This window comes from Polyodon spathula, chromosome 21, assembly GCF_017654505.1.
Source record: "Polyodon spathula isolate WHYD16114869_AA chromosome 21, ASM1765450v1, whole genome shotgun sequence".
Classification (NCBI taxonomy): Eukaryota; Metazoa; Chordata; class Actinopteri; order Acipenseriformes; family Polyodontidae; genus Polyodon; species Polyodon spathula.
Window position 1 is genome coordinate 1,808,406 of NC_054554.1, and position 22,615 is coordinate 1,831,020.

Genomic DNA, 22,615 nt, shown 5'->3' on the forward strand with positions numbered 1-22,615 from the left:
AAGTAGCGTAGTTCCACAGAGAGAAATAAGAAACAATAATGCTCACTGGCCGGTTTTTCAAAATTTGTAATCTGGATAAAAAGTAATCTGAATTTTGTAAACCTATATTTTGTGATCGAGATTACTTTTATCTGGACCGTTTTGATCCGTTTTTTGTTTTTGTTTTTTTCTTCAGAAAATGTCACTGATGGATTACGATTATCAGATTGCAAATAATTACGATTACGATTAACATTTATGTATTTATTTATTTATTTATTTAAATAAATAAAGTGTCCACACTGAAGTACCGTTTCATGTTTAGTGGGGTTTAATGAGCGCAAACACTATTCGAATAGTCCAGTTGCAGTCTCTAGCAGAGCAGTGAAATGAATACGGTAGTATCCCGTTAAGTTTTCAATGGGTATTTTTAATCAGATGACGTCCTTTTAAACAAAGTGAGGTGATTCTGTTTCATAATTATAAACGCGGGGAAAAAGAAAAAAAAGCTGTTAATTGCAAAACAATGTTTGTTTTTACGTTCATATCTTGCCTGAGCCTAATTGTTAATATATATATATATATATATAGAGAGAGAGAGAGAGAGAGAGAGAGAGAGAGAGAGAGAGTGGAGGGAGTGGGGGGGGGGGGGGGGGGGGGATTTGCTTCCACAATAATTTGTGAGAATGAATACAATATTCCACATATGCGCATAGAGCAAACTACGATACATCTCCTCACAAACCACTGTTTATTTAAATTCACAGTCGAAGAATTCACGAGGCATAGCGTGGACAGGGCTGAAGGGGTACTATGCATTGAGTTTGCCTTTAAAGTTATTTTTACTTTTGTTTAAAGGTGTTTAAAACTAGTCGGGGTAACGTGGTTTTGTATCACATAATAATGACTACACTTCTAAACCTCACTTCCATTTACAACTCAGACTTGAGCAGATGATCCGACCATCTGCGCTACCGCTCAGGGTGCGCTGCCTACACAAAGTACGCATGCGCCGTGATATTACTTTCCTCCCTATGATACACGCCCATAAATCTGAGCTACCATGTTCGCTAAGTTATAGCTTATAACTTTGTACAGGTATGAAGTACGGTAAATTTGGATTCCAAGCGCCCACCCTTGCGCTCCCCATGGATCTACAGTTTGTCTCGTTCGTAGTGATTTGTGCAGCAGTCAGTCACAGCATTGACAGTGTACCATTGTCTGGTGTTAAAATGTGAAATTAAACAGATGTGACTTTGGATATACTCTATGCTTAATAAATCATGACTTCCAAACTGGTCTCTTCCTGCGATGTAAGCTTGTCAAACAGCATAATCGGGTGGGTGTCGCCACCATTACAAATGAAACCTCATTACTGTCTGGTTTTACAAACCTCTATTAGCACTGATCTTAGACTACCTAACGCCTGTGATAATCCCAGTGCTAACCGCTATCTGAAAATACCAGCTGTACACAGATCTGAACGTGAACCACAATGTGTACTCCAAGTGTGAGAACCGTTTCGTGTACCACCACCATGTGCACACAACGCTTGTTCATTTTCTACATATCTTCAGCTTTGTTGCTTCATAGATTTCTGCAGGTGTATCATCCTTGTTCTTCAAAACATCAATTTGTTTTGTTGAAACCAAGTTGTGCTTTACAGGATCTTAAATCTGCATGTGTGAAAGTCTGCTGCTCAATATGTTGCACAATAAAACGTGTTACTCACAAAAACAGGTAATGGCAGTTTATTTATTGAACAATTAAAAGCTCAAACAAAAACAGCAGACAATCTGAAAATTAGATGAATGGAAACTTCTTAAAAAGACTAAAATGCATCACTTTAAAAAATGAAGTTAGGTTTGGTTAAAGGCTTCTATTGTAGCTCTGCAGCTTATTTCCTTTTGCAGGGCGAGCAAAATGTTTTTAATAAAAATCAGTCTTTTGTCATTAAAAAAATGATTTACAAAAATCTATTTATCATCAGCTTCTACAGTTTATATATTTGCACATTATGCTGTAGTCCTCTTTTTTTTTTTTTTTTACTTAGGCACAAATACTTTGGAGGTTATCAAAAACAAATCAAGTAAGTTATGCCTTTCCAGCTTCATAAAACATGTTCTCAATTGGTAAACCCACCTGTAGAAGTCTCAACGTGGACGATAGTACCGTATTGCTTGACAATATAAAATACTGTATTTTGGGATGGTAGAGATATATATGTAACACATCACATTAACAAATACCTTTAAAACTTTTGCTACAAAGATATTTTTGTGCAGCAGGACTAAGTAACAATGACATTTCAAACATGATCCATCGACATCTGGAACACTGAAAGGCTTCTTACATACAAAGCTCTTTTTTTTCAAATTTTTTTTTTTTTTTTTTTTTTTTTTTTTTTTTTTTAAATGCAGTGTTTTTTTTTTTTCTGACATACGGGAAATTTAAATGCTGGTGCAACCTCCAACGGAATCAAACTCAATCTCAACAAAACCCTGGTAATTGTTTGGATTAGGTCAGTGTGCAACTAAATGTTGTGATTCTAATAGTGTTGGTCAGCTGGGGTACATGGGTTCCCAACATTTAAATTACGAAAAACAATGTACTTCAGATGCTGCAGCCAAATTATTACAAAAAAAAAAAAAATCTGGAAAAACTGTTATCTTGTATACGATTGTTTTGTGATCAGCACAGCTTTTAAAGTCTGTAAAGCACCATGCAGCGCTAAAAGAACAAAACGTGGGTAAATGCTTATGATGCTACGATGAATCATCCAGAACAATTAAACATTAAATAGTGCTGAACTTAGAAATACATTTCGACCAGAAGTCTTTTCAATGTCTCCAAAAAGAAGATACTGAAGACTTCTAGTGGAAACATTTGTCATTCAATTTGTTGTTTCTTAGTATTTCTAAGTCCTTATTATAAGCTTTCGATTAGCTTCTTGCTTTATCTAGACTGATTTACATTATGGGAGTGCTATTTTAATTATAGGAGCACTATTTGATCTTGAATACATCTCAAACTTGGCCCTCAAAAGCAACTTCCAGATTTGAATCAGCAGCTCTTAATATAATGCTTTTAATCTTTCACTCAAAAGCAAGCTTATTCAGACTACCAAAATGTTAAACAAAACTATAAATACTATAAATGAAAAGTTATGCTTCCTACCTGCAGCTTCAAGATTTTCGTCTCAGTAAAAACACAAGAGCCTTGTTTGTATTTCACATCCTCATACCATTTTAGACAAAGCTGTAAACAGACACTGTGGGTTATATATTTCTTTGATGGGTTAACATATTGCTGTATAAATAGGTTCCAAAATGTGTAATCTGTTAAACACTAATCCATCCTTAGATGCGATACTGTATATGGCAATAAAATGAATAACAAAACTTTCTCCCCACTGCTTCTCCGCAGTACAGTCCACAGTTTTGCCACTCCCAAGTACAAAACCTTTTCAAAATACTATAGGGGTGTGTGATTCTTGAATCTGCAACTTGATCTGCTGCTAGATTCTCAGACCAAGTGCCAGCATCTCTAGAAAAATAGACACAAGTCCTTTCTGTTTTAAATCATTTAGACAAATGACGGCTAATTTAACTCTTACTGTAAACAGGAATTTTAGGAATTTAATTGAAACCAATAGAAATCACTCTGCATTTGATAAACCAAATGCTATATACCTTGTTATTTGATCTGCGCTTGTCTAAAAAAAAAAAAAAATATATATATATATATATATATATATATATATATATATATATATATATATATATATATATATATAGATTTTAAAAGCTAAATGCTACAGTATTTGGTTTTGTTAACAGCAACAGTCTATGATAAAAGTCCCACAAAGGTCTGTCTTTCTAAGGCAACCTAAAAACAGCCAGGCAATTTAGGCAAAGTGTCATGCTTGCATTAAAAAAAAAAAAAACTTTATTTTGTCGGTGAGGTGTGAATTTTTTTTTTTAAAAAAAGCTTAATTTTGCCCTTTTTGTTGTTGTTTCAGTTTTTTGCTTTGTAACTGTGACACTGCTCCAGTCAGTTTACTCAAGAAGAACTTTCTGCTGTTGGTCTAGCATGATCTAGCATCACTGTATCTCCCTCCAGAAGTCCTTATAGCAGAGGGTCCTGCTGCCTCTCCATTCTCTTTTCTGCTGCAGCTGCCAGCATCCTGCGCCGCACTGTAAGAGAGTCTGTATTAGAGGAACTCCGCCCTGAGAAGAGGATACTTTCTTCATCCTCTTCTTCATCCACCTCTTCCTCCTGATCAGGGCTTTTATTAAGATATCGCCTACAGTACCCATGAACAAAAAACAACATTTAGAAACAAAGACTTTAGACTCCATACAGAGAAACCGAGGTTAGTACAGTCTAAGCAGGATTTATTTATTTACACACAAACATGTTGGCAAGATGCATACCTTACTACATTTGTATGTAAACAGACAGACAGGCATCTGTTTATATCCTCAGATTCTGACACTAAAAAACTTTAAACAAGCTTTGTCACAACTGAATATGCAGTTCTCTAGAAAGACAGACATCCATCCATATATACATAAAGACAGACAGTCAGGCACCTCCTAACGTGCACCATACCTGCGTGCGTGCTGTAAAAGCTCATCCTTCCTCTGCAGAAGCATTCTCTGTCTCTCTTCAGCGGACTTGGAGAAACGACTTCCCCTGGCTTCAAAGTCCTCTGTTTCATTGGGTACACTCTCAGAGCTTCCACTGGCTCCAGCAGCCTCATCTGTGCCTGGACCGAGCTCCAGGGGTACTCGCTCACTTGGCTTCAAAAACAATTCAACATTGTTACCTACATAAAATCATGACCCAGTGTAATAAACATGACTGAAACATATCCAGATTAAAACAAGAATGTCATCAGCAAGAGAAGATACGGATAAACACAAGTGACGAAATGACAGCTTGCATTCCGAAAGCACTGCCTGCAAACTGTCAATGTTTGGGCAGACATACCAAGCGTTTGCTGTCATACAAAGTTTGCAAAAAGGTAGTTAACTTTAACAATGCTTCTAACTTCAATGCAAGCCTCCTTTCAGGTATAATACTTGCTTGCGTGGGGAAAGGCACCTGGATTCTTCCCTCCAGGATGTTGTCAGTAGTAATTTCTACTGAACGTGTTAACTGCAGGTCCTGGAGCACTAGGTGGTAAGGGATTTGGGGAAACATTTCCTGGATTTGGTGTGCCTGCAATATCCAGAAGACAATGTAACGCTGTAGAGCTTAGAACAACAATATAAAACTACATGCATTTTATAAAATCACTGTTTTCCCAACTGTCACACTCACCATAGCATTGAGTTGGGAGTTGTTAGCCTGTGTAATACCAAGGATGTTAGTTGTGTGCATCACCTCCACTGAGAAACTGGGCAGCCAGCTTGCAATCCGGGAGCCTACAAGGGACAAGATATTCAGCCAAACAATGCTTCTAGGCAAACCACTAGATATGACACCAGTGGTTGTCAAATCAAGTCTTGTGGGGCCCTAGGCAGGCCATGTTTTTGTCTTAACCAGTTTCCTTTTTATGGACAATGTGTGAAGGATATAGAGAACAACTACAGTAAAAACAGACTAGTTTAGGTCTCGGATGTTGTCTGTGAATGGCCTCTTTATGAGCACTGAAAAACAATGCAGATTTAGAACAAAAGACTGGACTATGGAACAGAGTTGAGAACGACTTGCTTTAGAGCCTCCTTTTATAAAACCCACCATCGAAATGAAAGAAGTGGTTGTGGTGGTTGATGTGAGGCCTGGCCTCGGCTCCCGGCACTGGCCCGATGTTTTCTCCCAAGTTCTCCCTCTGCCTGTCTTCTCTGGCTCTGCTGTTCTCGTTGATATTCAGGGACATGCGACACGTAGGGCAGGAAGTATCCTGTTCTAGCCAGGAACGCAGGCAGGAGCTAGGGGTTCGAAAGAAAAACCAGAGTCAGAGCCAGCCATGGCACTCCACTTGTTTTCATGTGAATCTTTACAACTTTCATTTGTAAATCCAGAATGGAGGACGTTTCCCTAAATACAACACATTTTTAGCACACGTATATGATACTTGCTTGTGGAAAAGATGTCCACATGGCAGTTTTCGAGCGGCCTGCATTGAGTCCCAGCATATTGCACAGTCATCGTTGTTGGCAGCCAGTTCTTCGGCGGTGGCTACGGCAAACCTGACAACAGATATAAAAACACAGATTAGTTAAACCACCTTCACCCCTATGTAGTTCAGCACCACATGTTGCTACTCCTTCATAACCTCCCAAGTTTTCTGTACCCACCTCGCCTCCATGTTTCCAACCACTCGAAGGTAATTTTTGTGACGTCGAATCCTGCGCTGAACTTCATGGAAGAGGTACCGGAGCTGCATGAAAATAACCAGGCTGGCCATGGAGAGCCAGATATTACCAAAGAGCTGGAGAATGGGGATACAAAAAACAAATAAAAAGGATTAAGCACTGTAACAAACAACCTACTATAGGGTTTGATACAGGAACCAGTCAAATAAATGCATGGACAAACTGAAGAAAATACTACAAGACTACAAGCTTTGAATGAAATCAAGTAACTGCATGATTCTACAACACGCAACAAACTTGCTATTTTAACAATGGATCAATTACATGTTCAGCATGCTCTGTTTAGGTCCTCTGGGATGACTTCATTAACGAGACAGCACGCATCCTAACAGTTACAGAACATCATGAATAAATCAATATATATTGATTGTGAATTCTCTTGAACACAGCCTTATGCTTACCAACATGTGGATGTGATGAGTCAGGTCCAAGGAGAGCAAGGTCAGCTCCATGCAGAAGTCTGTGTAGTACACATAGGTACCCTTGCTCTCCCAGGTGCCTTCGTGATTGAGGTCCCACAGGTGGATAGTGTAGCTGGAGTGAGAAACAGCAAGAATCAGGATCCACAATGAAGACGAGACATACAGAAGTGTGGTTTCATTCATGTAAAATGACTTGGGTTCAGGTGTGTTATAAATCCCCATGAAACACCTTTACCTCCTTCTTGCTGATCACAGTTTTATACTGTGAAGAGACATCTGTACATATTGACTGGTTCAGTGTGTTTTCCAAGTTTTAAGTGTTAAAAGACAGATACTGCCTTCTGCAATTAGGATTTTGAAAAATAGATAAAGGTTACAAATACAATGGGAGAAAATGACTTCCACACAAGCTATTTCTGAAAGTTTATTCAGTACTTACCGCATGATGACATGACCTGTTCGGACTGTGACTAGCAGACACTACAGTATACAAAAAGGAAGAAATCGGTTCCAGTTTTTAATTACAGATGGTTTTACTAGATAATAATATAATATAATAGATAATATAATTTATTTTTCTACAGTCTTTGCCACGATTCAGAAACTCAGGTATTGATCTACAATTCCACATATCTAAAAGAAAGAAAAAGTACTTACCTCTGCAGCCATGAAGGCAACAGTGTGCAATACGTGGATATGGCCACATACTACAGCCAGCCCACAGCAGGAAAGCAGCATGGACACCAGCAGGGACAGAACTCGGACATGACTACTCATCGGGGTGGTGGGTGAGAAAGACAGCTAGATACGAAAAATGAAAGATTGTGATGTTTGGCTTAAAGCATCGAAGGATCACTTCTGTGACTGGAAAATGTAACTGCCAATGTTACAAAACTAATAAGAAACAACTGACATGGTAAAAAAAAAAAAAAAAAAAAAAAAAAAAACATACATTTATTCCTAATAAAAAATAATTTATAATTTGCTTTTGCTTTGAGTATTACATTTTACATGTAGCAACATCCAGTCTCCAGCCTTGCAAAACCAGACTTACAAAAGTCCCAGGATTCTTCATAAGAATGTGGCAGCTAAGCACTCAATCAGATTTTTTGTTTTGTTTTGTTCTACAATAGTGTTACTTACATATTCAAAGCGATCTTTGCAGAGCTGGACCATGAGGTGCAAGAAAACCAAAACAGCAAACCAGAGGCACCACATCACAACCTCCTCCACAGACTGGACATTCAGGACCCCGAAGATAAATATAAACTTGTAGAAGATGAAGTTCCAGAATTTGTCCTTCAGGTGCTGCAAACAAACAGAAGTATAGTTTTTAGTGATTCATCCTTGTTCCATTTGACTGGTACCCTACTCGTGTTTTTTCTATTTACTCATTTATTTAAATGGCATAGTGACAAAATTTGTGAAAATTAATTTTGATTTTAATTTTCACCCTTACCTGCCTCTCACTGACACGCAAGGGGCCAAACACCATGCATTGGATAATTCTAGCAATTAGCATCAGGAAACAACAGGCTGTGTTTACAAGAACCTGTCAGAAGAAAAACAAAAGATGATATATCTCAAGCACACATATATTATTCAAGGCATATTTTCACTTTGAAATAAGTGGTGAAAAAAAGCCTGCTTTTCATTAGCTTACCAAGGTCATGTTATTCATTAAAGAACCTCAGTGCAAGTGTATGTATCTTGAGTTTTCAAAGTCTTTCTAGTCAGTTTCCTAAACAGAAGGTATTTTTTGACAGCTTGGTTAATGCAATTCCCAAGTGTGTAAAATGCTCTACAGAAATCACTGTGGCTTATCCTAGAGGGGTACAGGCTAATCATATAATTAACCCTTTTGCCTGAACTGATGCAATATTTGAACGCATTGTACAAACCTTTAATATTTCATGCCATTAGGTATACATCTGTAAATGCACTGTACAGAACAGACTACGTTACATAGATACACCTAAAAAGGGGGAAATGCATGTAATGTGCAATAAAAGGACCTATAGACTACAAATTATTCAGTAAATCAATATAACATGTTTAAACATATCCTACCTGGCTACTAGTTTGCTAAAAAGCATACACATTAAGATCTTATATCTACCAATATTCACACACTGTACTCCAATTTTGATGGTCATGTTTTTGTTTTTATTTATAACCATGCACATATAAGAGACACAGTACAAAGCACAAAAGGTCAACATGGATAGCCATGAACACTGCACTGGTTACAAGTAAAATCAAGCTATACAGCCAGCTCCTGTAATTCGTGCCTATGGTGATTAACGCCTCTAATCTAATTACACTACAAGGGAAACGACGCAATGCATCTCAAACTACACTACAATAACCAAAACCTGTGCAGAGGGATTGATGACGCCTATGTTTATTAAGTGAATCAGTCTGTACAGTATAGGTAGGCTATATTGCTCGAGGATAAAACTTATTTCTTATTTAAATAAATAAAAAAATACTAATCTTGAAAACAAACAGCTTAAAATTGACTACTCGATAACAGTATGGACACGTGCATTATCTGGGGCTGGGAGTTAAATGATATATACACAAATATAAAACAAAACATTGGATATTACAATTATATATCTATATACATGTTAAACTAATAACTTACCCATACAAAGAAACTGTCTGAAACGAGGTACCAAAATACGTCTGTAGCCACCCCGCTGTTGAAGTCTTGGATTTCAGGATCTGTGGTCGAACTGGGCAGAATTTTAGAGTTGTATTCGGTACCGAGATCCTCCTGGACTGGCTCGGTCACTGTGTGATAGGCGCTGAGTACACTGCCAACCAGCAACACCGCACTAAGACCAGTGTAGGTTTGCAAACTGGGCCAAGGGAACCGTTCCAAGAAAAGTAGCGGCATCCTACCACTGGCAATGCGGTTACCCCAGCTAACAACTGTATAAAGTACCAATATTAATAACAGCAATATAAAATCAACGACAGCCACTCAGAGGCTCGGTTTATTAAATATTTCTGTACTTAATCGTAATAATCTAACCGACAACTACACAAGCAAAGCAACAATATATCGCTGTCACTTTGAAAACAGCACGATACGCTATTTAGAATATAACAAAATCATATTTCCTGTGTTAAGCGTGTAGTCACAGAATGTGCCAGTTTCTTAATTTTATTGACAGTGGGTGTGACGCTGTTTTGTCTTCCTTTCTCGCGTATAATGTGCGGTTAGTAAATTATATAAACTCGCCAGTTAGTTTTTGATCGTAATTAAACTCCACTTGATATTCCACACTTGAACAGTTAAACTTATTGGTTGGTTTCTTTGCGATACACGTACTTCAGAGGTATTTCTGGCAGCTTGGCCTTATCTGTTTACAATTCGTATATCGTTGGCTCCCTTTAAATAACCCTATTTTAATTCTCCCCAGGTTTCCCTGTTTTGTCGGTCTTTGCTCTTTCTCTCACAGCCCCTGTTGCGAACAATTCGACTTGCTTTCTCTTTCTTTCTATTTTTAACACAACACTATATCCGATTTCTATTTCTCGGAGTTTATAACCACCTCCATCTCCTCCAGCAATCTTGTTACGTCGCTGAAAGACTCCTTCCGCTGAGCGTGCCACAGAGTTTGAAATGGTTTGCAGATTCCGCGGATCAGTAGAAAGAGAGCGTGGCGCCACCTGCAGTGAGTTGAACCACCAGCTTTGCTGTACACTTTGCATTAGCCAAGTGTGTGCTATCCTAGTGGACATAAAATAAGGCTCTTTCAGCTGTCCTCTCGCAGGCAACTACTTTTAAAAGCTGAGCTGTCAGGACAGTCAGCTTGCTTGGGCTGCCTGTGATGTCTTTCAACTGGCTGTGACAAGCGCTAGGCTTCATAGAACCGCACAGATCTGCAGGAATATTCGACTAACTGTCATGTGCAGACTCAGAGTTCACAACAGTCTGTGCAGCAGTTCCAGTGTCTAGTTGCGTCTGATCTCACCTGCATAGACTGGTCTGGAGTTGCCTGTGCTAGGTACAGGAGAACTGGTTTCACGAATCCTGGTGTTACGCTAGGTCCAGTCCAGTGTACATTCCTCAAACTCTCAAACTGGTAAAACCTTGATTTTACCTCCTAACTGCTAAAGGTATGATGTGGTTCAGTGGTTATGCTTAATAGCTGTCCTTAGCCATTGGAAAACCCCAGTAACTCACTGATGATGAAGGATCCTTATGTCTGAAACGTCCTAAATACTTTTGTATTTATGTTGTACTTTGTGCACCTTTACTATTACTTTCAAGTACATTTTTTGTTTATTTTTAGTGTGCATTCAATTTAAATGTTTGTTTTCTTTACAGCGTCAATGAATTGAAGACAAACAAAATGCTCCAATTTTACCCTCTGGAAATCTGGTAACCCTATGCATGTCTGTACCAAGTACTCACAAAGTGGGGGCGTTGTCTCAGCTTTTTAAGTATTTTATTTAAATGAAGATCCTAATTGAGTTGAATAGTTCAATTCCAACAGTATAAAAATGTGGCACCGTTGAGGATTGGGATGTGTTTAATCAATAATGGCAGAATGACAGGTGCTGTAATTCTACCGTGAAAAAAATCAATTATACATCTGTTATAATAATTTAAAGAACAGTATCTGTTTTAAAAGAGCTTGTGCTGGCAGGTAGATAGTTTGTCTTTCAACATCCATGAAACGTGATTATCCACACTCCTAGGCATCGGCTGTCCTAGTCAGTGAAGTTTTTTTTTGTTGTTTGTTATTAGTACCAAGTGCAGTTAGTTATGAGCCACTGTGGTTATTTGATACTTAACCAAAACTTTTATTTTAGATAAGGAAATAAAGAAAAACTTCATTTTTCACTTATGAGTTAACATTTAAAATAAATCCTAGTGACGTCCGATTATGTACCCGTTTCAGGGGTATTATTTGGGGTTATTTTCAGAGCTGCCTGCAGTCAAGATGAACGGCTGCCATACTGTTGGCAGTGACAGCAATGGATCAAACTCAGAGCTGTGGCACATGGAAAGCTCGGTCCCCAGCGTGATTCTCGGCTTGTCTTTTCTTGTTGGAGTTCCTGGAAACCTCCTGGTGATATGGACCATCCTTTATCACATCAAGCACAGATCCCACACTGTGGTGCTGATCCTCAACCTGGCTGTTTGTGACTTTATGGTCGTCATCACTCTGCCTGTTTGGATCTACTCTCTGGCTGATGCCTGGGTCTTTGGAGAGACGTTCTGCAAGGCAATGGTGCACGTAGTCTACTCCAGTATGTACGGCAGCATGTTCTTGATCACATTGATGAGCGCAGATCCCTTGGATCCTGGCTTTCCTCCTTGGCGTTCCTGTTATTCTGTCACAGACAGCAGACGATGTAGATGGGAAGCCACATTGCCTTGACCGGGTACACAAAAAAAATGCAGGAGGTTGGTTGCCTGTTGCTTAGTTGGTTTTGCCATTCCCTTTTCCATCTTCTCCATTTGTTACTCATGCGTGGGGAAGCGGACACACCAAATGACTTTCAAGACCAAACCTAAGTCTGCTGCGCTGATTACAAGTGTGGTCATTGCTTTTGCTGTGTGTTGGCTCCCTTGTAATAGCATCCACACTGATGGAAGGTGAGCAGATGCTAGCTGTAGTTGCTGAGACAGGAGTCTACATTTCCTGGCTTCAGTTTTTGCTGCCTGTCGTTTCCAAGGCTGCATGCAGAGTCCAGAATAACAAAGTCGACCACAAGGAACAAGGAAACAAATCAAACATGTCTCACACCTAGATTGAAGAGATCAGCCGTCAGCACTGAGACAGTTTGAAAAAAGCTAGAATATTGAAAAGTTACCAGACTGAGTTTTATTTTGTGTTAAATAAAAAAGGGGGTTTTATTTACTACTTGATATATAGTTATTATTTGTATTTCTCCAAAACAATGATACAATTGAGTACACATCATTACTGCAACTTTTCATACTGAATAGACCTCCCACACTGTAAAATAACTGTTAGGACCAAAGCAAATCATTTGTACAGTTATTGCGGAGTGGCTGGTCGTCTGTGTATCTGCCTGCTTTTCTGTCTCTCTTTGTTAAAGATGACTGCTTCTTCTTAAGTCTGAACATAACCAGGACATTATGGAGGTGGGTGAGTTTAGTAAACATGCTCAATCCATAGTGAAAGTTAACAGATGCTGGAACAAAAGCTCAACAAATGTTTTTTTTTTGTTTTTTTTTTTTTTTTTTTTTTCATGTGTTGCAATAATTTAAATTTAAAAAAAGGAGTATCTGCTTCAAAAGAAGGGAAGTTGGGGCCATTCATACACTTTCTGTAATTCTCCGTGAAATTCATTTTTTGCACTCCAGGAGTCATTAGTTATCATGTTTTACGATGCTGCCACCAGCATGTCACTTGTAAGCTTTTTTTTTTTTTTTTTTTTAACCTCTGTTGTTACTGTAGGCACGCCTACAGTATTACTCAGAATCTGTTAGTATCGTTTATCAGTATCAGTATAAGTATCATTTTCGTCTGTGGTTTTCAGTCTTATATAGGGAACTAGAGATAAGCTGTGTAACAGTGTGTGCTAGCAGCGTCAAGATGAACAACTCCCATATATACGGTGGCAGTGAATCGAGCTCTGAGTTCTGGGACATAGAAAGACCCCTGGCCTGTATGATCCTTGGCTTGTCTTTCCTCATTGGTGTACCTGGAAACCTGTTCGTCATTGTGATCATTCTGCGCCACATCAAGCACAGATCCCACACTGTGGTGCTGATCCTCAACCTGGCTGTTTGTGACTTTGTGGTCCTCATTTCTCTGCCTGTTTGGATCTACTCTCTGGCTGATGCCTGGGTCTTTGGAGAGATGTTCTGCAAGGCAATGGTGTACGTAATCTACTCCAGCATGTACGGCAGTGTGTTCCTGATCACGTTGATGAGCGCAGATCGCTTTGTAGCCATCATCTACCCTTTTGCCATGCAGGATTGGAAGAAGAAAGGTTTCTTACTCAAGGCTTTGGCTGTCGCCTGGATCCTGGCTTTCCTCTTTGGTGTCCCCGCTATTCTGACACGGAGGGTTGGCGATGTGGATGGGAAGCTGCAGTGCACTGTCCAGGAGTACACTTCAGACGTGCAGGAGGTTGTTTGCCTGGTGCTGGAGACCTTGATAGGTTTTGTCATTCCCTTCTCTGTCTTGTCCATTTGCTATGCCTGCGTGGGGAGACGTATAAAGGAAATGACTTTCAAGACCAAACAGAAATCGACTATGCTGATTGCCAGCGTGGTGATCGCCTTTGCCCTGTGCTGGTTCCCTCACCACATATTCAACCTGATGTCGGTGGTGTCTGTGCTGATAAGAAAGTCATACCCAGAAGTAGCAGACAGGCTTGATGAAGTGACCCAGACTGGGGTCTTGGTCTCTGGAGCCTTAGCCTTCATCAGCAGCAGCATTAACCCCTTGCTGTACGCCTTCGCTGCGCGCAGGTTCCGAAGCAGCCTGAGCGAATCAGGATTCAGGAAGCTCTTTCATCACATCTCCACCTCCACCTCACCCGAAAGGACAAACGAAATGTCAATTATATCACGAAAACAAAGTTCTCAAACCGACCACAGTGTTCACAGCACTCTGACAGTCTAAATACGTGACTTGCTGGTACTCACTTATTCCCTATTTAATGTCATTGTATGTATTACAGTACATGCAGTAATGTACCGTAAATCCCTTTATATGCACAAAATCGTGTTCTTGTTTTTCAAAGATATTTTAGCAATGAAGGTGTAATCTAAACAGATGCGTTGTATTTTATAGACAAAATAATGCTATTACCAGCTGTTCAAGTTAACAGGTAAATAGGCATCCCAAAATTAGTGACAGTTTTAAAAAGTGCTGAGAGAAGGGGGTTCTAGGAGCATTCATGCAATTACAGACAGACACAGAAAGACTTGGAGTGTAGAAATCAGCCTCTTATCTCTGCATGTAAATGTATACACAGTGCCTTTTTCAGAATTGCCACTTGATTTATTAATGCTGTAACAAGTTTAAAAATGCATTGTGTAGGGAAATGTACAGATTTTTTTTTTTCATGGAAATCCACTTGGTCTAGTTTGTAGGTACAATGCTTAATTGACCATTCTGCTCTTTTGTTATGTGTGTGTGTGTGTGTATGCGCGTTATTATTATTATTATTATTGTATTTTGTCATGGATTACTGAATCCAGTGCTACCTTGTAAATAAGTCCCAGTACACCCTTACATTATACTAAGAACTGTATTGCATGTCTCAAGTTCTCAGTTATTACAAAACAAAGCTGTTGGTCAACTCTTCTTCTCTATTTAAAATTTTGCTGATAGCATCTTTGTCTTCTTTGTATTAAAATGAGTCAACAAGGGACTCAATAAAACACAGAAATGTAAGTCTGAAATTCTTGTATTCGAAAACTGATCTCTACTACAAACATATATACTGTGTATGTATGTATATGTATATATATATATATATATATATATATATAGATAGAGAGAGAGAGAGAGAGAGAGAGAGAGAGAGTAAATTTTAACATTACATGAATAACCTACAATGTGTAGTTAAGATAAAGATTAGTTTGGTTTAGGGTTAGGGTTTATTTTTAGATCTTTCTGCACCTTTCTTTCTTAGTGCTGATAAAAAAATGTATTTTATTTCTGGGTTAGAACTTCTTTAAAACAAGGAATCAGAAAGGTCCACTTTCCAGAACTCAATTCAGGTGTATTGTTCAGTAAACAGGCTGGATTCAGGTGTTTTGTTCAGTAAACAGGCTGGATTCAGGTGTTTTGTTCAGTAAACAGGCTGGATTCGGGTGTTTTGTTCAGAAAGCAGAGAGACTTAAGTCATCGTAAGCAGGTTATGATTCACATACAGTTCTCTTTTGCAACGCTTTTCTTTTCTATTGATTGCAACACACAGGAGGAGTCACAGACTTGACAAAATGATGAAGGAAGCAGTTTCACTTCCCCTTGACCAGCACTGCAGCACACAGCAGAGCAGATTCCAGAATGTCAAAGAGTACTTCTCTTACCTTGGGGTGTTTTAGTTATCCATGTGGCTGTGCCAACAACTAAAGTGGGGTTAGGCTGCTTTAAAAACACGGCAAATAAAACATAGTGAATCTCACGTTTACCCTGCTGTGATGAGATTTTGTTTAAAAACAACAACAAAATCAGGAAGGCAACGACCAGAGCCAATGGGAAAGCAGTGTCACATTGTGTAACCAATCATGGCCGACATGGAGGTGAGTGTTAACACCAGCAGGTGGTGCTGTTTCCTATACTCTCCCAGGGTTGATTAGCAGTACTGCAGACTGGCTGCTGGGTCAGAGGGACAGTCCGAAGAGGAAGTGATATCACTGGCAGTTTTGCAAAAGAGCTGTTATTTGTAAAGAGTTCATCTGAGTGCCTGCATGCTGTTGTCAGCTGTTGGCAGTCCTAAATAATTGTAACGAAAGGTCTCTACATGAATTGTGCTGATCCAGTCATAGGAAAAGGTTCATGTACTGTATATATTTGTATATAACACGGGCACAAGAATGCATGAACTGATCATTGTGTGTGTGTGTGTTTGTGTTTATTTTTGTTTCTGTGGGGTTTTTTTCTAACAAGAAAAGGTTGCATTCTCCTCTTTCTTCTGCAGTAATAATAACAGCGCCCCAGTGAAATGTCTGCAATGTACCTGATCTAGGCACTATGCCAGCAGGAGCACCTGTGTTAACCCTTCCTTACTGCAGAGCAAAAGACACCTGGCCCTTTTCAGTGTTCTGAATGGTGCCAGCTGCAGTAGGTCTGCTGGCTGTCACCTTGCTTGCAGGCTTCCAGGGATTGGTCGTTGTCTCTGGTTCCTGGTTCTTGACAAGCCATCCCACCTTTCAACTATGTTAACTCTGCCTGCTTATATGGTGTTGCATGGAACTATCAACAGAGTTGAGAGGTCACAATGTCGTATGATTTCTAAAGCCCAGGAAGCAGAAAAGTCGCACAAACACAAGGCAAGTGATTGCCTATTAGATTGAGCAATAGGGATAAATGAGAAAAAATAATGAAGATTACTTCAATATATTTACAATCCACAAAGTGCATAAAGGCCCAAGCAAGGACTATACGATTTGAGCTAAAGAAGCATGGTTACTTTCCAGGATACAGGGATCTGGTGTCGCTTGGCACACTGTACTATAGAGGGCACCACACCGTGCATGGTCTGAACAAGTCTTGCCTTTTTTATTATTCATTTTATTAAACAGGAACAACCCAGGCTCACTTTCATTATAGGGAGAGTGGCACTGCATGTGTACTCAGTGTGATTGTCAAGATGCGAACAGGGTTGAAATGTAATTAGCTACAACAATAAACTGCTTGAAAAACACATGTGAAAAATTAAAACATCTGCGGAGTGACTCACCGGGGTGGGGCACTTACCGGAATTAAAGACCTAGGCATGTTCTCTTTAAAGCCTATTAATTCTCTTTTAGTACCCTATCCTCTTAAGTAAAACTATGCAATGTATACTATGTAAAATGAGAGCTCACACAAGTGACTAAAACAAGCAGCTGGACAGCGTATCCGTTTAGGACCAACCTTTCCCTTTTCCTGCATAACAGCCCTTTTCAAGACATTGAAAAGACTTTTAGTTTATTTTAGTATTTCTTAAATGAGCCCTTACTGTTTGTAGATCAACCAATCCTGGTCTTTGTTCCAACCTTGTTCTTAGTTGTTTAATTGAGCCAATTAAACCTCCACCCAGAACCTGGAGTAGCACATGGTCAGCAATATGTATCTGTTCTAAGAAATAAAAGTTTTACGCAAGCCATCTTCCCCTAATAATATCCTTCATGCTTTTTCTGCCTGCCAGGTGTTTAAGCCCTGGTTATGCAAAAACATTAACTTCCAATTTCAATAACCAGTTTGGGATTTTCATTTCATTTCATTACCAGCCTCCTCCTCTCACCCTGGTGCCAGTATTGTCAGCCTCTCCTTTCAAAGCTTGGTTTCTCCTGACAGCAGCTCGCGGATATATCCTCTTAGAATGAAACCAGGAGACTTCTTTCAAACTTCTGTCTGGACAGGTTCCACGCTGCAAACAGACATAAATCTTACCAGCATGTTTCCATCAAACTCTTACCTTGGTTTAGGTAAAGGAAGATATGTACTGTGTAAAATAATAATAGTTGTGATTGTGGCTGTCTAGTACACTGCATTCTGGGTACAGTGTGGGAAATTCAGCTGACCTAAATGGTTGGTAAAGAGATTCCACAGCATGACTGAGCTATGTTGCTGTTAGGCTGCCTTTCCAGCCCCAGCTTGACAAGTTTTCATTTTTTATTTGGTCATTGCACACCTTGGGTTAGTCAGGCTTCTTTTTCTCATACAATATACATGCAGATAAATACCTGGGAGGCAACCCAGGGCTGAGCTTCCCAGCCTGCACCTGGGTTTCAGGTTACAGTGGTGTCGATTCTCAAAATCAGGAGCACTGAGAAAGCTGTCATTATTAAAGACATTTCTTGCATGTCATTTCTTCCCTGTTGAATGTCATCATGTGTGTTCTCAAGTGCTGTTTCTGCATGCATGCCTAAAAGCTATTCTAGCAAAATATACTTCTGGAAAGACTCTGCAGGGCTGATTTTGGGGAACTGTGTTACACTGTGCACTAACTCTTATTAAAGTTTCCCACAGTATTTTTGCAGTTTTACCATGCCTCTCCTTTGACTGTACTATGCACTTACCATGACTGTACCATGCCTCTCCCTTGACTGTACTATGCACTTGCTATGCACTTACTTTTGAGCCAATTAAAAAAAGGTGTCAGTACATTGGTTTGAGGTTCGAACAGAACGAGGAAGTGGAAAAAGTTAATTAAAAGGAAAAGCAGGATGAAAATAAGGATGTTTGTTCTGTGCCGCTGTCAGAACTGAAGAATAACAATTTCTTTCTTCCCACTCTGTTCCCTTTTTTTTTTTTTTTCAATTCTAGGGGTCAGCAGCCAAGCACAGGGCAATCAGGCTTCTCTACTGGTCCTCAATCTGAAGGTACCGGAACTAAAATATTGATTTTCATTAGACAAGAATTATTATTCGAATTCACATTTGTATACTGAACTTCTAGTAATACATATAATAGGTAATGCATTGATCTCAATTCTACAAGTATTTCCACAAAGTGTCTTTCTCCCTCATGTCAGAATGCTTTACTTTACATATGTGTGTGTGTGTCTGTGGCAGAACGATGATGAAATAGTTTGTAATAGAAGACGTTCCTAATGCTCTTTGCACTGCATCAAGAGGACTGCTGACTGAGTCAGGCAGTTGTGTGGGAGATGGGAGTCATGTGACTTAGCTTGCCTGTTATGCAAGTTGTGGCTCAACTGCACCACTGCTGGCAGCCTGGCCCAGCAGCCATCGCAAGGCAGGCTCTCCACCCTCAGCTCTTTATTTGTTTACCTGTTAGCTTTATTGTTACCAGTGAAGACATATGTTGAAGTGTGCCTCCTGTCCCAGTTCAATTCCAGTGCTGTAGGCATTGAGACCCCAGCTGACCCCACATGGTTCCTAGACTAGAACGTGAGTCTCATGTGGAGGGTATTAATATCTGCAGCACATTGGGGTGTTGTGCCAAAGTAAGTACAGAAACCAAAAAATATGTACATTAATAACTAACTTTGAACCTGTTGTGAGTTAATGAAGACAGACAGGTTGATCCGTCCAGCCCTAGATTCTGATATTCTCAGTAAAGGAAGTAGGTTTTTTTCGCTCTGAAGTGATACATGCGAAGGGGGATAATAGCTTGCTGAAACCAGTCTCATCCCTCTAGGGATTACCTGGTGCTCCTGTCAGCAGGCAGGTATGCCAAGAATTCGTGGTTCAGCGAGTGGAGGCTCTGCGTCCACCCAGAAACAAGAGCTCCAATGTTGTCTTAATCTGATTCGGGGGGTGAGGGGGTCATGTTTCTCTGAATCAAAAAGTTTGTGTGTTTTTTTTCTCCTGAGGGACAGATTAACAGGCAGTGGGTTCAGCTCTGACTGGGTTTGCTGTGTCTCTGTATCCCTGAGGGAGCTGCCACTAGCGAGTGTCCCCAAGCAGCTCATACACTGCGGCTGCCAGACACCTGTCTGGATCCTTGGGAGCCTGCCGCAGAATCTGAAGGCAAACAGAATGAATCGACCAACAGGAAAAACAATACCGGTGTATATTGCAATTCAAATATAGTACTGTTTGTGCACAAATTAAAAGAAACCCTTTTTATGCTGGTATTTAAGAGCTTGTGTTCCACAGTAAAGTGTTTTTAAATAAAATAGATAACAGTAGAAGTCAAGGTTTTTATGCACATGAAAGCTGTTCAAAGACAAGTGTTTTGGACTTCCCTTTCTTGCTGTTCTGCATCTAACCCCAGTGGAATCAGTCATTCAGCTTGGCCATACAGTATGCTGCTGTCACTAGGTGTCAATGCAACCCTTTTGTGAGGTTTGTTTATCTAATCTGTACTGTCATTTTATCACAGGATCTGGAATTCCAATAAAAGGGAATGGCAAAGAGAACATTTCTGATATAAGATACAATGTATTCCAAACTGCATGCTGGTCCTTGATATGTTGTCCTGTTAACTGTGTTTAATATACAGTATGTACCCAGTTTTGTATACCAAGAGGTTTTCACAAAGGGCCCAGTGTTTTATTGTAGCAGGTTCTGTGATTCGTGTTTGTGTGCATCAGTCTGCAGACAAACAGGAGAGTCAATATGCATTGTTCTTCCCTTGAATTCCTCTTAATAACACCTGCTGTTATAAGCCCAACTACCACATTTATTTTGCATACTTGCACAGAATAATCATGAGACCCGATCTGAAGATATGCAGATTATACTGTACCTATTGTAAAACACAGTGCGTCTCCACTACCCAAACACGCATTCCCTTATAAGCTTTGATGGGGAGACGCCAACTCAACAACACTCATGATGACAGGTGAGAAGATAGACAAATACAAGCTGAGTATCAACCTGCCAAATGCTGGCTGTGTGATGCACTCTGCACCTTTATAAATGACTCCTGAGCACCTTCGCCTGTTATCTACCCATAATAGCGTGTGTGACAGCTTATTAGTATTGTTTGTATTTTTTTCCAGAGCTGAACCAGGCTAGGTCTTTTCACTCTGCAAACTTTTTACCAGCCTGCAAAGCAGGGATACTAAAAAACTCAAACAAAAGCACACAAAAGGTTAGTTGGCAGCATTTTCCAAGCAAGTGCTCCCATTCTGCTCTGATCACAAGGAGAGGGGCGTGCCCTGGGCGAACGAGAGATCCGTGCTGCTGACTGGAGTGTGAAAAACCTTGTGCACTGGCAGGGGAAGGGGCCAGTAAGGGTTTATCTGAATAACTGAGTCTTACTTAAACAAAACATTTATTAGAAAAATAAAGTTCCCCGACAGTCCATTCTTGGGCGGCAAGTTCTACCATCCCTTCATATTCTGGAAGATCTAGCCAAGCGAGATTCTTCAGAGAGCAAGAGGAGCATCACAACCCTGATCAGAATTTAGACAGGGCTGTCCAGTGACTTTCCTGAGCTGAAGACATGGGTGGGTCTAATCCTGGGGAGAGAGGTTTAGAATTATAAGAGATTAACATTTTAAATTGCAATTCTGATCATTTTCTGTTGTGTTTAAAAGAAGTGAGTGATCACTATAAAAAGGGACCAGGCTCAAGCTGCTGATGCTAAAGCCCCTTCTAATGTACAGCACTGCAGTCCACTGATGCATCTTAGCGTTTGTCCTCTAGGTGCCAATGCAAAAAATAAATAAATAAATAAATAAATATTTTCTCAATCTCAAATATATTGGACACTGGCTACCAAAGTGTTATGAGATCTTTTAATTGAACCGCTTCTAGCTAAAACCACTTTTTTCCTGTTAGTTTTTTTTTTTTTTTTTCTATAGGGACTAAACCAGACAGATGTGCAACCATGTCATGTTCAAGGTCAGAGAATTTAATATCTGTGATTCTCCAACCGAAAGGGAAGGTCTTGGCTTTCACAGCACAAGGCTAACCACAGGTACCACTGTGTCACTGTTCTTACAGCTCATCATTAATGCATTACCTTCTGAACAACAGCAACTCATACAGAAATGAAGGCTGCCTGCCATTTATACTGGATAGTGCTGCTCATGAATGCGTCTGACAGTGACAAGGAGGCTGATTGTCTAAACTGACACTTGCAGCACTGAATTATTAATCACAACATATCTGACACAAATGAACGCCATTTGCAATCTTTGAAACAGACGTGCACAGTTTCAGAGGCATCGAATCTTCTGAACCTGTGTGCACTTCAATCTGACTGGTCGATTCCAGCTCGAAACTGCTTGACATGCAAAATTCATAGAGGACTGCACCCTAGCAAGAGAAACCACAGCTGGGATTCATTAGAGCATTGTACAGCATCGAGGAATCACCCTGCATTACATCCCCTGCATGTATTACCCTTATAAACAAGTGGGTGATGTAATCCAAGTGCTGTAAAATTCTCTAAACAATTCCAGCCTAAACCAACAGAGTACAATCCTCTATGTAATCTGCCTTTACACCATTTTAAAGTTTAACCAGTTTAAATGCCAGCTGTTGCTTTTCCAGGAGGATTACACATTGATCAAATCAGTCCTGGAGTCTACCAAACAAACTTTTCAACCGCAGATCAAATAAAGGCAAATTAAATATCAAATTCATTAAGAAATACAATGAATTCCCTACTCGCAATTTTTATTTTTTTAAAGATTCACTCTTAAAAAGTAGTTGTCACTTCATAGAAACAGTCCAGAACATTA

General features: G+C 39.7%; 3 protein-coding genes and 1 long non-coding RNA gene across 6 annotated transcripts; 3 read left to right on the plus strand and 1 right to left on the minus strand.

The window, feature by feature from the left end:
* Positions 1–1,714: 1,714 nt before the first annotated feature.
* Positions 1,715–10,403, minus strand: LOC121296337 (E3 ubiquitin-protein ligase AMFR-like). 3 transcript variants are annotated; one of them, XM_041221767.1, is made up of 13 exons: positions 9,438–10,403; positions 8,247–8,339; positions 7,931–8,095; positions 7,445–7,588; positions 7,227–7,267; positions 6,767–6,899; positions 6,288–6,421; positions 6,069–6,179; positions 5,728–5,918; positions 5,308–5,411; positions 5,089–5,205; positions 4,594–4,784; positions 1,715–4,285 (listed from the first exon to the last, which is right to left on the minus strand). In XM_041221767.1, the coding sequence occupies exons 1-13, from the start codon at positions 9,690–9,692 to the stop codon at positions 4,108–4,110; spliced, it is 1,857 nt and encodes a 618-aa protein (XP_041077701.1). In that variant the 5' UTR covers positions 9,693–10,403; the 3' UTR covers positions 1,715–4,107. The 3 variants fall into 3 exon arrangements, with proteins under 3 accessions (XP_041077701.1, XP_041077702.1, XP_041077700.1); XM_041221768.1 differs by having other exon boundaries at positions 1,715–4,175; positions 5,071–5,205; XM_041221766.1 differs by having other exon boundaries at positions 5,071–5,205.
* A 1,292-nt stretch (positions 10,404–11,695) lies between these two features.
* On the plus strand, positions 11,696–12,293 carry LOC121296130 (leukotriene B4 receptor 1-like). Its single transcript, XM_041221369.1, has one exon. It carries the CDS (start codon positions 11,752–11,754, stop codon positions 12,190–12,192), a length of 441 nt encoding a protein of 146 aa, XP_041077303.1. The 5' UTR covers positions 11,696–11,751; the 3' UTR covers positions 12,193–12,293.
* A 354-nt stretch (positions 12,294–12,647) lies between these two features.
* LOC121296129 (leukotriene B4 receptor 1-like) lies at positions 12,648–15,181 on the plus strand. The gene has a single exon (XM_041221368.1). It carries the CDS (start codon positions 13,378–13,380, stop codon positions 14,413–14,415), a length of 1,038 nt encoding a protein of 345 aa, XP_041077302.1. The 5' UTR covers positions 12,648–13,377; the 3' UTR covers positions 14,416–15,181.
* Positions 15,182–15,733: 552 nt separating this feature from the next.
* LOC121296181 lies at positions 15,734–21,617 on the plus strand. Its single transcript, XR_005947033.1, has 3 exons — positions 15,734–16,046; positions 18,778–18,833; positions 19,796–21,617. It is a non-coding gene; the product is annotated as an uncharacterized LOC121296181 (long non-coding RNA).
* Positions 21,618–22,615: the final 998 nt, after the last annotated feature.

Bases quoted from the DNA above. Each gene is read 5' to 3' on its own strand.
- LOC121296130 (XM_041221369.1), top strand. From the start codon at position 11,752: ATGAACGGCTGCCATACTGTTGGCAGTGACAGCAATGGATCAAACTCA.
- LOC121296337 (XM_041221766.1), bottom strand. From the start codon at position 9,692: ATGCCGCTACTTTTCTTGGAACGGTTCCCTTGGCCCAGTTTGCAAACC. The intron at 6,900-7,226 runs GTAAGTACTGAA...TTCTCACTCCAG, and splicing joins ACAGGTCATGTCATCATGCG to CTACACTATCCACCTGTGGG. The intron at 6,180-6,287 runs GTGGGTACAGAA...ATCTGTTGTCAG, and splicing joins GTTGGAAACATGGAGGCGAG to GTTTGCCGTAGCCACCGCCG.
- LOC121296129 (XM_041221368.1), top strand. From the start codon at position 13,378: ATGAACAACTCCCATATATACGGTGGCAGTGAATCGAGCTCTGAGTTC.